The sequence below is a fragment of the Carassius auratus genome, unplaced genomic scaffold (assembly GCF_003368295.1).
Source record: "Carassius auratus strain Wakin unplaced genomic scaffold, ASM336829v1 scaf_tig00217015, whole genome shotgun sequence".
Taxonomy (NCBI): Eukaryota; Metazoa; Chordata; class Actinopteri; order Cypriniformes; family Cyprinidae; genus Carassius; species Carassius auratus.
In genome coordinates this window covers 15786-32034 of record NW_020528852.1, presented here as the reverse complement: position 1 = coordinate 32034, position 16249 = coordinate 15786, and the positions used below count along the sequence as shown (strand labels likewise).

The 16249-nt window shown below is 36.6% G+C and overlaps 1 protein-coding gene across 4 annotated transcripts; it reads right to left on the bottom strand.

Moving 5' to 3' along the window:
• Positions 1-107: 107 nt before the first annotated feature.
• Positions 108-4852, bottom strand: LOC113099694 (E3 ubiquitin-protein ligase TRIM39-like). 4 transcript variants are annotated; one of them, XM_026264619.1, is made up of 8 exons: positions 4736-4852; positions 4094-4177; positions 3175-3728; positions 2967-3062; positions 1201-1434; positions 983-1121; positions 855-890; positions 108-718 (listed from the first exon to the last, which is right to left on the bottom strand). In XM_026264619.1, exons 2-8 carry the CDS (start codon positions 4155-4157, stop codon positions 171-173), a joined length of 1671 nt encoding a protein of 556 aa, XP_026120404.1. In that variant the 5' UTR covers positions 4158-4177; positions 4736-4852; the 3' UTR covers positions 108-170. The 4 variants fall into 4 exon arrangements, with proteins under 4 accessions (XP_026120404.1, XP_026120406.1, XP_026120405.1 ...); XM_026264621.1 differs by having other exon boundaries at positions 855-881; XM_026264620.1 differs by having other exon boundaries at positions 4094-4169; positions 4736-4793.
• Positions 4853-16249: the final 11397 nt, after the last annotated feature.

Below are 16249 nucleotides of genomic sequence, written 5' to 3'. Positions count from 1 at the left end.
CAAAAAATAATTTACTGAACAAGCATTATATTTACATTAAAAATATGTGATACAATCTTTTGGATTTAAAAAAACTAAAGCAAATGATAAAACAATAGCAGCACATAATGTTTCCAGATTTTTAATTATAAATGCATTATTTTAATCTTTCATTTGATAACTGAGTAAATTCATTTATTATAACTGACAGGTGTGATGATCAGTGGGCTTGAGTTTTTACCTCCATCATTAAGGAATGGGCTAAAATATGGATAGAGTTTTTCAGTGAAAGACTGAGTAGTGAAAGAGTAGATATGAGAGCTGGACTCCACATCATAAAAGGAGACCAGACCCTCCTCATAATCCACAAACACACCGACCCGCTGCGGCTTCACTCTCAGAGACAGAGAGACGAGACGATCTTCACCGGCTTTATATTCATCTCCATTCCTCAGCCCCACAGTCCAGTATCCATCTCTGGGACTCAGTGTGATCTGTCCCTTCCTGTTAATGGATTCTCTGACCACTCCTAAAGTCCATTGAGTCTTTCCCTTCACCTGCACCTCAAAATAAAATCTCCCTGAGGAGAATCCCTCCTTTCCCAGGACACAGGGACATGGATCAAATCTCTCTGGTTTGTCTGGGAGTTTCTGTCTAATGTCTCCACATCTCACTTGATTTCCATCATCAGACAGAATGAGATTAGGATGAGCTGTATCAGGATCCAGAGTCACATCCACTGAGAAAACAGAGAATACAGATATTCTGTGATGCTGATGTTTTTAGTTAACCCAGTGTTTAATCAGATTGTAGTGCAGTAATGAAGCAGTGAGTGTATGAATGTAAACTAGTGTAGTGCAGACAGCACACTGTACCTGCATACTGCTGCATCCACTTCAGCTCTGTAGAGACACATGACAAGAAAACAATCAGATCTGAAGCTTATATTTAAAGAACAGAGTACACTATCATGTTTCTATCTGATCAGTGTGTATTGATGTACCAGTTAGTGTGAGTTTCTCATCTATAGTGTCCTTCAGTTGAGTCAGAGCTCTCCTCAGAGTCTCCAGACTCTCATGAGTCTTCATACTGATCTCAGGCCAGTTCCTGGTGTTTCTAGAGCTGCACAGGGATGAGTGAATCTACAGCAGGAGAGAGGAGAAATCCTTCAGCATGTCATATCCTGCATTATGATTGATCAGAGAGATCATGTTGACTGACCTGTAGGAGGTGGAGGTGATCTTCAGTGTGTGAGAGCTGCTCCAGCTCAGTGTTTCTCATCTTTAGCTCAGTGATCTCCTGCTCCAGCTCTTCAATCAGCTCTTGCTCCTGTTTCTCTGCTGCTTTCTGCTGCTCCTCCATCATCTCCAGCAGTTCAGTCTGATGTCTCTCAATGGAGCGGATGAGATCAGTCAAGAGCTCCACACGGACTGCTTTCTCCTTCTCTGTGTTTCTCTGCTCAACCAGGACAGGCAACAAATTATTAGCAGTGTTTGCTAACAGAAGAATCTGTGTAACTATTGCTCATACATTTTTGTTCACATCCATAGGCTACATGTGTTTTCAGAATCCCTCAAATGAAGTATTAAACTTCACTCTGCACCCTGGACGAGAGCAGAACAAGCCCTGCACATTTTAGTTCTTGTTTTATTGGCTGTTGCTGAATATTTTAGTCTGATAGTCATCTGTCATTCGTTTGATTGTTTGTTTATTTTGTTATTGTTATGTCTGTCAGTTCTTGCCTCTTTATTTTCTTTACTGTAACATTTACATTCATTATTTATTGAAAAAGTAAGTTGATCTTACTGAAATCCTCTTCTTCTTCTGAGACTAAATTTTAAAATGTATCTCCTCCTAGAGCTTTCAAGCTAAAACCGGCAAACTCGGGTCAGAGCTTCAGACTGGTCTTATGGATGGTTTATGGATTTCATAAACCAGACTATCAAAACTACCTAAAATCCCATAGACTTTCATTGAGGGGGTGAACATTTTATACAATAAAACTTAAGGTGTATTTTAGCTGTTTACTGCCACAGCAACGCTTAAAAACTCTCTACTGAGAATACACGCTAGTCACTTGTTAATCATGTAAATTACATGCTAGTCATTTGTTAGTCATGTTAACATTATGCTAATCACTTTGCTAGTCATGCTAGCAACATGCTATTCACTTGCTTATCATGCTAATTACATTCTAGTCACTTGCTAATCATGCTAATGACATGCTAGTCACTTGCTAGTCATGCTAACAACAAGCTAGCCACTTGTTAGTCATGCTAACAACATGCTAGTCACTTTGCTGATAATGCTAGCAACATGCTAGTCATGCTAGCAGCATGCTAGTTCCTTGCTAAACATGTTAACAACATCCTAGCCACTTGCTTATCATGCTAACAACATGTTTATAACATGCTTATCACTTGTTAATAATGCTAATGACAAGTTAGTTGCTTGCTAATCATACTAAAAATATGTTAGTCACTTTGCTAATCATGCTAATAACATGCTAGTCACGTATTAAACATGTTTACAACATACTACATACACCTTAATCACTTGCTAATCATGTTAATGACATGCTAGTCACTTGCTAGTCATGCTAACAACATGCTAGTTATTTGCTAATCATGCTGGAAATTTGCTAATGACATGCTAGTCACTTTCTTATGCTTGAAACATGCTAGTGACATGCTAACAACGTGCTAATCATGCTAATGACATGATAATAATGCTGGAAACATGTTAATGAAATGATAGTAACTTGGTAATCATTATTTATATAAAGATATTTGTCTATCTGTCTATTTTTCTATTTATTTTTTTTTATAGGTTTTATTGCCTTCAAAACTTTCAAACTACTTTAAACTGAAAGATCTCAAATTTTAAGTTTCTTAAAACTACTTAAACTTTCTGACTAGGCCTTTTCAAGCCCAAAAGTCTTTCCACAAACTTAACTATCTAGTTTTATTCTATTATTTTAAACTCACTTTTCTGACTTCTGCTGAGTGTTTGATGTCTTGAATCTTCTTGATTCTGTTCTGGATCATCAGCTGCACGTCTTTCTGTGTCTTCATCAGTTCAGTCTATAGAGAGAACAACACAGACACATTTATCATAACACAGATTAAACTCACAATATGAAATAAAATCTGATTCCTCATGATATCAGTCCTTTAAAATAATAATAACGTCTACCTTCTTCTCTTGACTCTCCTCTTCTATAGGAACAGTGTTGTGGTTCTTGTGGTCTGTCTCGGTGCAGAATGAACACACACATGTCTGATCATCTCTACAGAACAGATCCAGAGGTTTCTCGTGTTTCTGACATATATAGTCCTCCAGATTACTCACAGGATCCATCAGTTTGTGTTTCTTCAAACGTGTCACTCTCAAATGAGGCTCCAGGTGAGTTTCACAGTAAGAGCTCTGACACACCAGACACGACTTCAGCGCTTTCAGCTTTCTTTCCTCACAGAAGTCACACAGAACTTCAGTTGTTTTCTCAGGACTTTTCTTCTTACAGTGACCTACGAGCTCTCGGAGTGTGGTATTAATCTTGAGATCAGGTCTTTGCTTGAATGTTTCTTTACAGTATGGACAGCTGCAGGTCTGGCTGTTGTCCCAGCACTTATTCAGACAGATCTTGCAGAAGTTGTGTCCACATGGAGTCGAGACTGGATCAGTGAACACATCCAGACATACAGAGCACTGAATCTCCTCAGACAGTGAACTCATGGAGGATGACATTGCTGGAAAGAGACATTATTTAGGATTAGTGTGAACTCCTTCCATACTGTTTATGAAGAATCCCATGATGCACCTCATGAAGCTGGTTGAATGTAAAGAGTGTTTAGAGACAAAGAGTGCTGAAGAAACTCAAATATAAAGAGATCATGTACAGTCAGCTGGTTATTATTGTAAAATGAACCCAGACAAGCTGATCAGAACCTAAATGTGAAGCTCATTACATAACCACTTACCTAATTAAATAAATATATGTACAAGATTTATTCTTGTTAAGCTGAAATTATTTGATCTGCTTTACATTCCTGAACTGTACATATTCAATATTATAAAAGAAAAGTCAAAGGGTTTTTCTGGGTTATTGACTTACATGGACGATCATGTTCAATACTCTTTCTCCTGGTTTTTCTTGCTGTTAGTGAAGATTCTGCCATTGTTCTTTCCCTCTTAAAGCCTTTTAAAGAAAAATGATAGTTTAACTGGTTAAAATGTGAGAACTGATAGTGATGGAAACACAATCATTCGTTTGAAACAAAGTGAGAGACTCGTAAACAATCTGAACTATGACCTGCTGTTGAAAGAAAGTACAAAGTACATGCTTTATATTTTCCAACAAACATATATATCTCCTTATCCAAAATTAGATGAATCTTTCCACAAAATATATTAAATTATCATAAGTTATTGTGTAATGTAAAAGTGATTTTCAGCTGCAGTGAAGCAGGTTTGTGTTCAGTTTGTCTGCAGGTCATTTACTTCCTGTTTTACCTGTTTGTCTTTATGTCGCGTGACAAAATGACAGAAACACCAAACTTTGTTCAATCTAATGACATACTGTTAATATAATTCTGATATCATTTCAGTGCAGTAAACATCTAAAGTATCTGAGTATTTGACACGCTTAACCCTGCTTCTGTTCAACTCATTCCAGTCTGACATAAACTCCACTAAACCAGACCACAGTCATTAGAAACCTGTTCAGGACAATCTCTCTTATATTTCTATCACTTACCTGTGAGTATCAGATGTGTTCACAAGGGTCTCTGAACGACTCAATATTCGGTTGTTTAAAGAGTTCGATGGTTTCTGGCGTCCATGTTGTTGATCAAGTTAGTTTCACTTTCTCTGAATCTCTCACTGAACTACAGTGATGTCAGAGCTGCTCAGGGTGTGTTCTATGGAAAGCCAAATGGGTCAGAATTCGCATGCTTTCCACATTCAATATTTAAACAGCATTTAAATAAGCACTGTTAGGCAATAAGTTATGCCAGAAGAGGTGAACTTTTTGCATTTTTTTACTTTGTGTCTGGATAACATACATGTGGATAAATGGCTGGATAACGTATGCATGGATAAGCGTACGTATGAATAAGTACATTAATAATCATTAGGATTATGCTATTCTTCTGCAAGGAAAGCTTTAAGGTGGTAATGATCATGATAACAGTATCTAAAGTACACATCTGTCTCCTCAGTGGCATAGTCTGGGTGTGCAGGATATACAGGTGCATATTTATATATTTATTATTTACGATTAATCGCGATTAAAAGACTGAAACTTTTTGGATATGTAAATGTAAAATGTAAATAATTAATGTAAACTCAAGACAAAGAAACTATTTAAATTCAAAATATGATTGTTTATTGGAATTTTTGTTTAACTTGTAACACAGATTTTCTCATGTAAACAACATACCTGCAATAAACCATCAATATCCTCCAAATTAACTGTTGGCTTGAAAGCCATATTTATTACAGAAATAAAAACACAGGCATGTAAGTACCATTTGAATTTCAAAACAATCAATGCCAAAAACAAAAATGATTTCCATGTTGAATTCTAAGTGGACTGCAAAAAAATTCCAAAGTATATTCATTGCCAGTGCTTTAAGTGGGCCGGTACGCACAGGTACTCAGTACCGCCTCTTCCAAATATAGCTCTTGAGCGTACCGCCACCTCTCCGTGCGCCCAGAACGTGCTTGTAGCGTACCGGTACGCTCATTTGGACATCTGTTTTAATAGAGGTTTTAATCTTTTACCTGCACTGCCGATTTTCAGAGCGCCCTTCACAATGCAAGCTTCCTAATTCATCCCACCCAGAGCAGAAACTACATTACCCATTCACCCTTAAGTTATACAAGTGAATAGCGCATGTGTCGCTTTTCCACTGTTAAGTGTCAACAACTCAACGTGGCCGGAGAAGGTGTGTGAAACTCGTTGTGAGTTATACTAAAGCAAAATCTTGAGTATTTATTGTCTGATAAACATTAAAAACTTTCCGCGGAGGTTGAGTCGTCCTGCAGCCCCCGCTGGCTGCTCATTGGCTGCAGCATCTTTTTTCTAAGTTCTAAAAAAATACCGTAGACGGCAAGGCACAAATTTAGATATTCATTTATCTAATTAATCTATAGCCTATGCACAAAGACAATATGATCTTTTTGTCCCCTTTTTGTTTTAAAGCTTGATGAAGAGAGAGAGCGCAAGTTGCTGCAGCTGAGGAGGACAGTGATGCACGCGTACAGGAGTGATTGAAAGTTCGAGGCACTGTGTACAAAAAATACTCCGCTACACAATTATTTCGTTAATTTCGTTTAAGCTTATTAACGTTAGCGTTACAGAAAGGTCTGATTTACGCACTGTTACAGTCATACAGTCATAATGTTTCTTGTGGCAGACTGAAGAGTAATCCGGCAGAGTTTTATACTGAAACTTTCCGTCTAAAAGTCCTTCCTTGGTCTTTACCATATTTCTTTGCACGTTGAACACACATAGGCCACAACTGGAAATAAAAAAAAAAACTGCAACCCCGTTAATTGCGTTTTTTTTTTAACGCGTTAAATATTTCAAATTAATCGAATGCGTTAACGCGCTAATTTTGACAGCACTAATATATATATATATATATATATATATATATATATATATATATATATATACACATTTCTTACTATTTTCTGTATTTAAAATATGTATAAAATATTTTAAAAGGTTTTCCTGCGTGGTTTATATATATATATATATATATATATATATATATATATATATATATATATATATATAGCCTAGAGAGAAAGAGAAATTTGTAGTAGTCCATATATAAGTTTTTTAGAGAAAATAAACATAGGCCTAATGCAGACACAAAAGGTTTACAAACATTAGGCTATTTTTTTTTTTTTTAATAATCATTTGTTATTCAAATACATCGGGAATACTGAAACTTTGATTTGGTGTCGAATGAGAAACCCAATGTTGGTTTCAGTTTCGTTTTAGTCTAAATTAATCAGTTTTGGTTTGTCGTTAATATTGCTATAGGTAGCTTCTTATTTTTGTAATTCTTGTTCTTTTCTAAAATAACTAAAATTAGCCTAGCGAAGCTTCACAAATTTCCCAGAAGCTGAACAGTTTTCATTTGCTATTAACCTCAAAATAATTATTGAATGAAATTTGGAGTCCAACTGTTGGACGCATATACAGCGTTACTTATTATTTACTATTATTCTATATTCTTTATATTAAATAACATTTTAGCATCCAGATACATCGGGAACATGGAAACATTTGATGCTGAATGTCTTAAAATACTTGATAGAAAGGGTTGATAGATTTTTTTTTTTTTTTTTTTTAAGTAGCTAGGCCTAGCTTACATTTGGACAAAATCTGATGCAAGCTGTAAACTGTAAGCGTAAGATCTCTATTTTTTCCTTTTTTTGAGTAAGGAAAACTCTATACTTTATTATTATTATTCAATTATTATTAGGCAAATAATATTGTTTTTTTTTAAATAAGGTTATTAACCGGTATTTCTTCCTCCCGAACCGGTTTCGGAACGGTAATAATATCAGAGGAACGCAGAACAGAAACGTTAAAATATCGATTCTGCTCGGAGTGAACCAATTTAATTTTTTTTCGTTTTCAAGCCCTGATTATAATCACATTACACTTGAATCAAGTTAAAGTTGTAATCTGCAGATTGTCCTGTGATCACATAAATCTGTCTTCGATGCACTTAGGGCTTCAAGATTACTCCAGAGCACTCGTAGATCTACGATGATTTTCAAGTGCTACTTAAGTTAAGAAGCTTTTGGGAAAAAGACCGTAATATTAAGATCAGTCGTACGATCATTTTTACGAACTTCTTAGACTTACGAAGCTTTTGGGAAACCCGGGCCTGGCTGTTCAATGAAGAGAAAGAGAAAATGTAAAGAAATAAACACGTTAAGAATCCATAGAAGGTAGGACTCTCATTATGTTTTTAGGACTATTATTATGTTGTAATGTTCAGTTGACCAATCAGCGGAGAGGGGCGTTACTGTTTTTCATTTTTCAGATTTTAATATTAAATTAAAAAAACTAATTATACGAAGGTACAAGGACAATGTACAGCTGAGGTGCGCGAGCTGATAAAGCACGAGTGAATATACAGTTAATCACTGGAAAGGTTGTAGCTCGGTCAGGTATGTCAAAAACAAGTAAATAAAACCATGCACAAAACGGTAGAGAGGGAGGAAGAGAGAGAGAGAGAGAGAGAGAGAGAGAGAGAGAGAGAGAGAGAGAGAGAGAGAGAGAGAGAGAGAGAGACCTATGAACAGCTTTTATTACACAAATTTTAAAACAATCTTCAATTAACTATTTAACCAACAAAGAAAAACAAATATCAAATACCCATAACCCTTTTTACAACCATTATCATCATATATAATTATACATGAATTTGTAAATTGCGATTGCAGTCAACATCACAAATACAGTTATTTATAGCCCACTTAAACTTAAAATCTTCAATATTCTCATTCAGTCGATAATATTCAGATTCTATTCTTAACCTTGACTTCATCAAACCCTCATAAATCAGTACCACATCAGTTTGTCCCACACCAACTATTTTACTTTCACGAGAGAGCCAAACAGCTAACTTTGCTTGTCCGAAAATAAAATTGAGTAAATGATAAATCTCCCTCTTGCTACGTTTGTATTTAGGTCCATAGATATAAAACTCAAGTGTGAAAACTTCTCCTAATGTCTGACACCACCTCCAGGAATTTGAAAGAGAGGCAATAACCTGCTACAGTCAGCAAACAAATGAAAAACTGTCTCCTGCTGTTCACAGAAAGGACACCCTATCCCCACTAGTGGATCAAAATGTGCTCCGTGTCTGTTTGTAGCTATAATACCATGTACAACACACCACTGCTACCTTTCGGGGAAGAGTCTTATGCAAAAAATTCTGTCCATTTAGTCTCTTTTACAGTCTCAGGTGCACAACAATGAAGAACTTTTACGCATAACAAATATAAGTAGCTTTTTTCCCAATGTCTCTGAAACGTCCAAGTTTAGGTGTCTTAAAGGATAGAATACCACCTTCACTTTCTTGCCACAAACCAGTCACAGCTGTAATATCCAGTTCTGGGAAAGAAGAGCCAGCATTTTCTTCTTTGTGTAAAAATAAAGAGTCTCTAGTCCACCGGCATGCTCTCATAGAGATGGTTCAACAGCCTTTGCACAACTCGGACTGATCTTATTCCAAGCTTGGTAGCCAGAGTATCTGCAGAGATCCATCCATCATCAGTCATTAAGTCTCTAATTTTTTACAATATTTGCAGACCATAAAGCATTCCTTACAGACGTTGATTTTAGAACATCCACATTGATTTTTGGGTTAAAGATCAAGGGTTCTTCCAATAACCACTGACTCTGTTCACCGTTTAGATCTCTGCAAACGTTTAAAAGAGTCCACCCTCTCAACATTGACTTGTAGAATGAAGACAAACCAGTTAAATCCAGCTTATTGATGTCCATTAAGAACAGTTGATGATCAGAACCCATTTTACCTGCTCTTCTCAGGAGGCCATGGGCTACCACACGCCAGCTCACTTCTTCACCATACAAGAGTCTTTGTGCTGTCTGAAGTCTGAAAGCTTTGATTCTAGATCTGATGTCAATGAGTCCTTGACCTCCCTCCGTCCTGGGGAGATAAAGTACTGGTGCTTTTAGCCAGTGATACCCAGACCAAAAAAAATCAACTCGTTTTTTCTGAATGTCCATTATCAGTTCTTCTTCTGGAGGTTCTAAAATCATCATTTTATGCCATAAAGTAGCAGCAATGAGATTATTACAGACCAAAACTCTACCCCTATAGGATAACTGAAGGAGCAACCATTTCCATCGAGACAACCGAGCACATGTTTTCTCCACTAGTCCCTCCCAATTCTGTTTTCTATAATCTTCAGATCCTAAAAACACCCCTAAATATTTAAAACCTTCTCTTCCCCATTTCAGCTCTCCAGGAAGGATGGGACCATTATTGTCCACACCATACTGCCACACTTTTGCCCCAATTGACTTTTGCAGAGGATGCTTTTTCATATGTTTTTAAACGATTTTTGACAACATCAACATCTTGATTGCCTCTTATTAAGACTGTAAGATCATCCGCATATGCAGACATTTTAATACACTGGGAAAATCTATTTCTCTGATTTGCAGTCCCTTTAATTCTCTTCTTAATTTACAGAGTAACGGTTCAAAAGCAATGCTATAAAGCTGCCCTGAGATAGGGCAACCTTGTCTAATACCCCTCTGAACCTTTATGGGGACACTGAGACCGCCACCGATTTTTATCAAGCAAGTTGCCTCATTATAAAGCAATTTTATACATTAAATAATTTTTTCTCCAAATCCAAAAGCCTTCAGAGTCTCAAAAAGAAAAGCTTTTTCTTGGTCCATTGACAAAAACGCAACATCAACATTGTTGTAAAAAGCATAGTCATACAGATCCCGCATCAAATGTAAATGATCTGCAATAGATCTGCCCCTTACACAATATGACTGATCCTTGTGAATCATTTCATGCAGTACATCATTTAACCTTTTAGCAACACACTTAGAGAGAATTTTATATTCTGAACATAGGATAGCTACAGGTCTCCAATTTTTTAGTAGCGTCAAATCTCCCTTCTTTGGAAGCAATGTTAAATAGCACGCTGACAACTTCTTGTTAAACATCCTTCACTTATACATTTCTGAGCAACTTCAAAAAGATCAGGACCAATAATAGTCCAAAAACATTGATAAAATTCGGCAGGAAGTCCATCAATCCCTGGTGCCCGTCCTGATGAGAGATCCATTACTGCTGAGGTCAGTTCATTAAAAGTAAGTTGTGCTTCCAAAAGTTGTTTTTTTTTCTATAGATAGCTCAGGAAGATCTTGTAAAAGTTGATGTCTACATTGTTCATTTAAGGACTCAGCAGAATATAATTCAGTATAAAAATCCACTGCATGCCTAGTGCCTACGCATCCTTTCCGTGTCTGAAACAAGGTGTCCATCCTTATCTTTTAAAAACAATTTTTTTCCATGTTTAGTCTTCCGTTCTAAATCAAAAAAGATGGATGTAGGAGCATCTATGTCTCTTTTTGTTAAAAAACTATTTTTTATAAGTTCTCCTTTGACTTTTTCATCAAGGATTGAATTCAAACAGTTTTTCTTTTCAGTCAATTTAGGAGAAGTGTTTACAATCATATTCCCTTCAATAATCTTAAGTTCTTTCTCCAAACTCTCTAATGTTTTCTTCAAACACAGGGTAGAGTGAGAAGAATATTGTTGGCAATACTCCTTAATAAACACTTCCCCAATCTCCCACCACTGAATAATATTGTCATATCTTCCTTTCTCAGTCTTCCAAACTTCCCAACAATTCTTACAATTTTCACAAAAGAATGTGTCTTCCAACAATTTAACATTAAAATGCCAATAAGAACTCTTATAGGTTTTTGTTATGAGACTACATTCACCTGTGATTAGTTTGTGTTCTGAAGAAGAGACAGGAGTAATCGTTGAATTCAGGCTCCTGTTCCTCATATTATGAGATAGATAAAACCTGTCTAAACGAGCAGAAAGTGTGTCATTACTAAAACTCACCCAAGAGTACTGTTTAACTAAAGGATTGTTTTCTCTCCATACATCTGATAAGTGAAAATTATTTACCAATCTAGCAAGACAAGTGTCTGACACTTGATGTGGTTCTTCTCCATTCCTATCGAAAACGAAATCTAAAGTGCAGTTCCAGTCTCCACCGAAAACAACAAAATCTCCATCATGTTGTCGTCTTAAAAACTTTTCTAATTTAGAAAAGAGCCTTATTCTCTCAATGACTAAATTTGGAGCATAAATGTTCACAAAAGTAAAATTCATATTATGTATTTCAGCTCTAACAATCAAGAGTCTTCCAGGTCCCAATTCATTTTTCCACAAAATATTGAAATTGAGAGAAGGAGCAAAATAAATTCCCAGCCCTGTACTTAGATTATTCCCATGACTAAGAAAGTGTCTCCCTTCAACTTCATTGTCTAAGTTACTGGGAGTTTCTTGCAAGAAGATAACATTTAACTCGTTCAAATTAATAATCGCAGAAAGAAATACACGTTTTTTCAAATCCCACATTTAGTGATCCTACTCGTAAGATCTCCATCAGAAAGAGAGAGGAAAGAAAGCAATACAGAAAAATTAAAGAAAAATTAAAACCCATCATGAGTCTTTAACTTTCCCCTTCGTTAATTGCTCCTTTCCAAACGTTTTAATTTTTTGTCTAGTAGATGTGATGTGTTTCTTAATCCGAAACCTTTTCTGTTGAGAGAGCTCAGTACAATTACTAATTTTTCTCAAGATCAAGAAAAAAGTCACCAATTTCTACTCCTGCTTTCCCTTTTGTTTCATCGAGAAAACTATAAATTTGTTCAACAGTGTACAAATCACTTTCTCTTTCCATCTCAGACCACTGTTCCTCTCTCTCACTATCTTCAGTGCTCTGAGATAAATCATCCATTTCATCTCCTACATCCTCCTCTGAACATTTTGAGTCACTAGAGAGTGTTGTATCACATCCTCTACACTGCATTCATTCACCATCTTATCCGTAGCACCACGAGCACTAGCAGGCTTTCCAACAGTATAACTGCATCCAGGCTGGTCATCACTCACAGTTTTAGAAACAAATCCACTCACCTCATCTTGTTCCTTCACCTCCTCCGTCACTCTATCAATCTGCGCAGTGTCTTTATTCCTTTCAGTCGCTTGAAGTTCTCCATTTGATTCTTCAGCTCTAGATGCAATAGTTAAAGGCAGATGTTCATCGCGCACTTTATGCGGACACGAGTCGCGTTTATGTCCGACAACTCCACAATCGTAACATTTCAAGCTCTCTGTGCTCGCGTACTCCATGTACGAATTATCTTCGTGTTTGACTCGAAAAGAAACTTCTAAGGTTCGATCTTGGGCGCTTAAGAACATAAAAATTTACGTCGAAAAGACAATACATGCTTTAGCGCCGAAATTTTGCACAACAATGGAATCGATCTCATGGGGCTTGCAATTTTCCCAAATCGCATAACTTATTTTATTATTACATCGTTTGAAACAAACGGCGGGACATTTGAAATTGTGATTTATTTTAGTAGCTGGGCCAGACAGCGGTGAAACCGGAACAAAAGCTTCCTTCACCCACAACCCATCCACAGTCAAAATATTGACTAACGCTTCAGCTTTCAAAAATACTACGACCGCTTTGTTCATTCGCGAGCCAGAGATGATGTTATCAAACCCAATCTTTTGTCCTACCGCCACCAACAAACCTTCAACCGTTACACCTGCTTCCGGCACACACCTGCAGCCATTACGAAGAAGGCCGTTCCTTGCACCGGAACAGACACCATACCGACACTCGGTTTTTAACAATTAACGTAGGGGGAAAGAAACAAAAAAAGAGAAACTAAATCAAAGAAAAAGAAGGGTAAAAAAGGAAAGGAAAGGACGCTCTCCAACGCCACCACACACGATGGACCTCACCCTCACCGGAAGAGAGAGAGAGAGAGAGAGAGAGAGAGATTAGATTTTGAGAAAACTTTATTTACAAGTAACCCAAAACAAATCAAAGTACATTTACCACAACTAAATATTTAGTAAAGACACTCAAAAACAAAAAACTAAATCATCTTCAGTTATTGTACATAACACCTCATGACTGCACCATTTCAATTTAAAAGTGGAAAGATCATTCATGGCATTATAAAAATTAAAATCAATCAGTATTCTTGCTTTGAGTAAAGACCTAAAAACCATAACCACATCGTCATTACACCTTTGTTCTAGTTTACTTTTCCGACTCATATAAATTGCCAATTTCGCTTGCCCAAAAATAAAATTCAATAATTGAAACACAATACATTTTTTCCGTGCATACTTAAAACCAAAGATAAAAGTTTCAGGAAAGAAAATCTCATTGAACTTGACACACATTTCTTGAACAAACACAAATAAAGGTTTAAGTCTAAAACAGTACATGAAAGCATGAAAAACGGTTTCCTTTTGAGAACAGAAAGGACAACCAGGGTTCTTATTAGAATCCAAAACAGAAATAAAAGAATTAACCGCAATGGCTCCATGGAGAATTCTCCATTGCAAATCTCCTGTTTTCTTTGATAATGGTGGTTTATATAACACTCTCCATTCAGGTTTTACATCGTCACATAATTTAAAAACTGAACGCCATGGGGTATCAACTCTTTTGTCAAACATTTTCTTATTAAGGATAAGAACACACAACTTGTACAAACCCCTTCCTTTACAAGAAAAAAAATCAACCGGAATGTTCTTTTGTTTAAAAAAAATACCTGAACATTCTTCAAATACTGGTTGAACAGTCAAACAGGGGAAAGGGTCCTCGCTATCAGGAATATTATTCCCTGAAAAAAAATCCTCCAGAATCAACTTCTCTTCACTTGTAAATGTCTCTGTCAGTTTAGCTAGAAAACGAGTAATAGATCGAATAGATCGGAAACCCAGTCCTTTTGCAACAGCCTCTGTGTCTTTAAAATGAGGTCCAGTTAAAGACAATAACTGACCTAAAACAAAAATTCCTGAATTTTGCAGCGCCTTCCTGAATCCCGGTAAAAAATTGGAAGAGGAAATGTCCAGTCTTGCCTTGCAGATCAGAGGCTCCCTTAATAACCAGTAAATGGAATGAAAATTCTCAGTATTTTGGATGTGAAAAAAACTCCACACTTTAAAAAGATTCCGATAAAAAGGAGGCAGCTGTGATATGTTCAAACTCTTGGGATCCATCAAAAATAAAGATCTATCCAGAGCAAAACTTCCAACAGTCTGTAGTATGATGCCACTGATTTTTCTCCAGCTTACATTCACTGGTCCATCTAAAAATCTTTGTATAAAATGTAACCGGAAAGTTGCAATCCTGCTCTGTAAATGAATTAAACCTTGACCACCTTCATCTTTAGGTAAATACAACATGCTCTTCGGGATCCAATGAAGTTTGTCCCAAAAGAAATCCACAAGGATTGCTTGAATTTCAGCCACCAATTTTGCAGGGGGGTCAATACATGCCAGTCTGTGCCATAAAGTGAAGCCACCAAGTTATTAACAATAAGTGTTCGACCTATAAAGGACATGTTGGGTAAAAGCCATTTCCATTTGTCTAGTCGACCTCTTACTTTCTGTAACATCCCATCCCAGTTTTTTTGCAAAACACTTTCATCACCTAAAAACACTCCAAGATATCTTATGCCCCATCTACTCCAACATAAGCCTTCAGGTAGAATTGGTTTTCTATCATTCCAATCCCCTAATAACAAAGCATCACTTTTTTTCCAATTAACCTTTGCTGAAGAAAATTTTCCAAATTCATCTATTAATTTTGATAGGACATATATATCTTCTTGTTTATTGATTATAATTATAACATCATCAGCATAAGCTGATGAACAAAAATTAAAATCACACTGTGGTACTCTTAAACCATCCAACCTCCTCCTAATTTGTTGGAGTAGTGGTTCAATAGCAATAGAATATAACATACCTGATAAAGAACATCCTTGTCTAATACCCCTATTAACCTTGAATGGAGCACATAAACCACCATTAATCTTGATCACACTCTCAATGTCACTATAAAGAATTTTTAACATTCTTAAAAAATTTTCATGGAAACCGAAGGCTTCCAAGGCATTCCATAAATAAGAATGTTCCACTCTATCGAACGCTTTTTCTTGATCTAAAGACAACAGATCGCATTTGATATCAAGTAATTTGGACACCTGTATAATGTCCCTAATAAAAGAAATTTTATTCTATTAGGTACACAGTAGGACTGATCCGGATGGATCACCTGTCCTATTACCTTAGCCAACCTGATTGCCAAAGTTTTTGAGAGTAATTTGTAATCACTGCATAAAAGTGAGACCGGCCTCCAATTCTTCATCTCAGTGAGATCTCCTTTTTTTGGGAGAAGAGTAACCACTGCTCTCCGGCAGCTCAACGGCAACCCACCCTTCAGTAAACTATCATTGAACACCTCCAGCAGGTCAACTCCAATCTCAGACCAGAAGGTTTTCAAAAATTCAGCCAGTAGCCCATCAATACCCGGAGTTTTTCCAGACTCCATACTCTGGAGGGCTCCATACAACTCTCCCAAGGTCAGGGCTTTTTCCAGATCTTTCTTGGACTCCTCTGAGATGTTA

Bases quoted from the DNA above. Each gene is read 5' to 3' on its own strand.
- LOC113099694 (XM_026264619.1), bottom strand. From the start codon at position 4,157: ATGGCAGAATCTTCACTAACAGCAAGAAAAACCAGGAGAAAGAGTATT. The intron at 1,435-2,966 runs GTGAGTTTAAAA...CTGGTTGAGCAG, and splicing joins ACTCAGCAGAAGTCAGAAAA to AGAAACACAGAGAAGGAGAA. The intron at 719-854 runs GTACAGTGTGCT...CTGTTTTCTCAG, and splicing joins GTGGATGCAGCAGTATGCAG to TGGATGTGACTCTGGATCCT.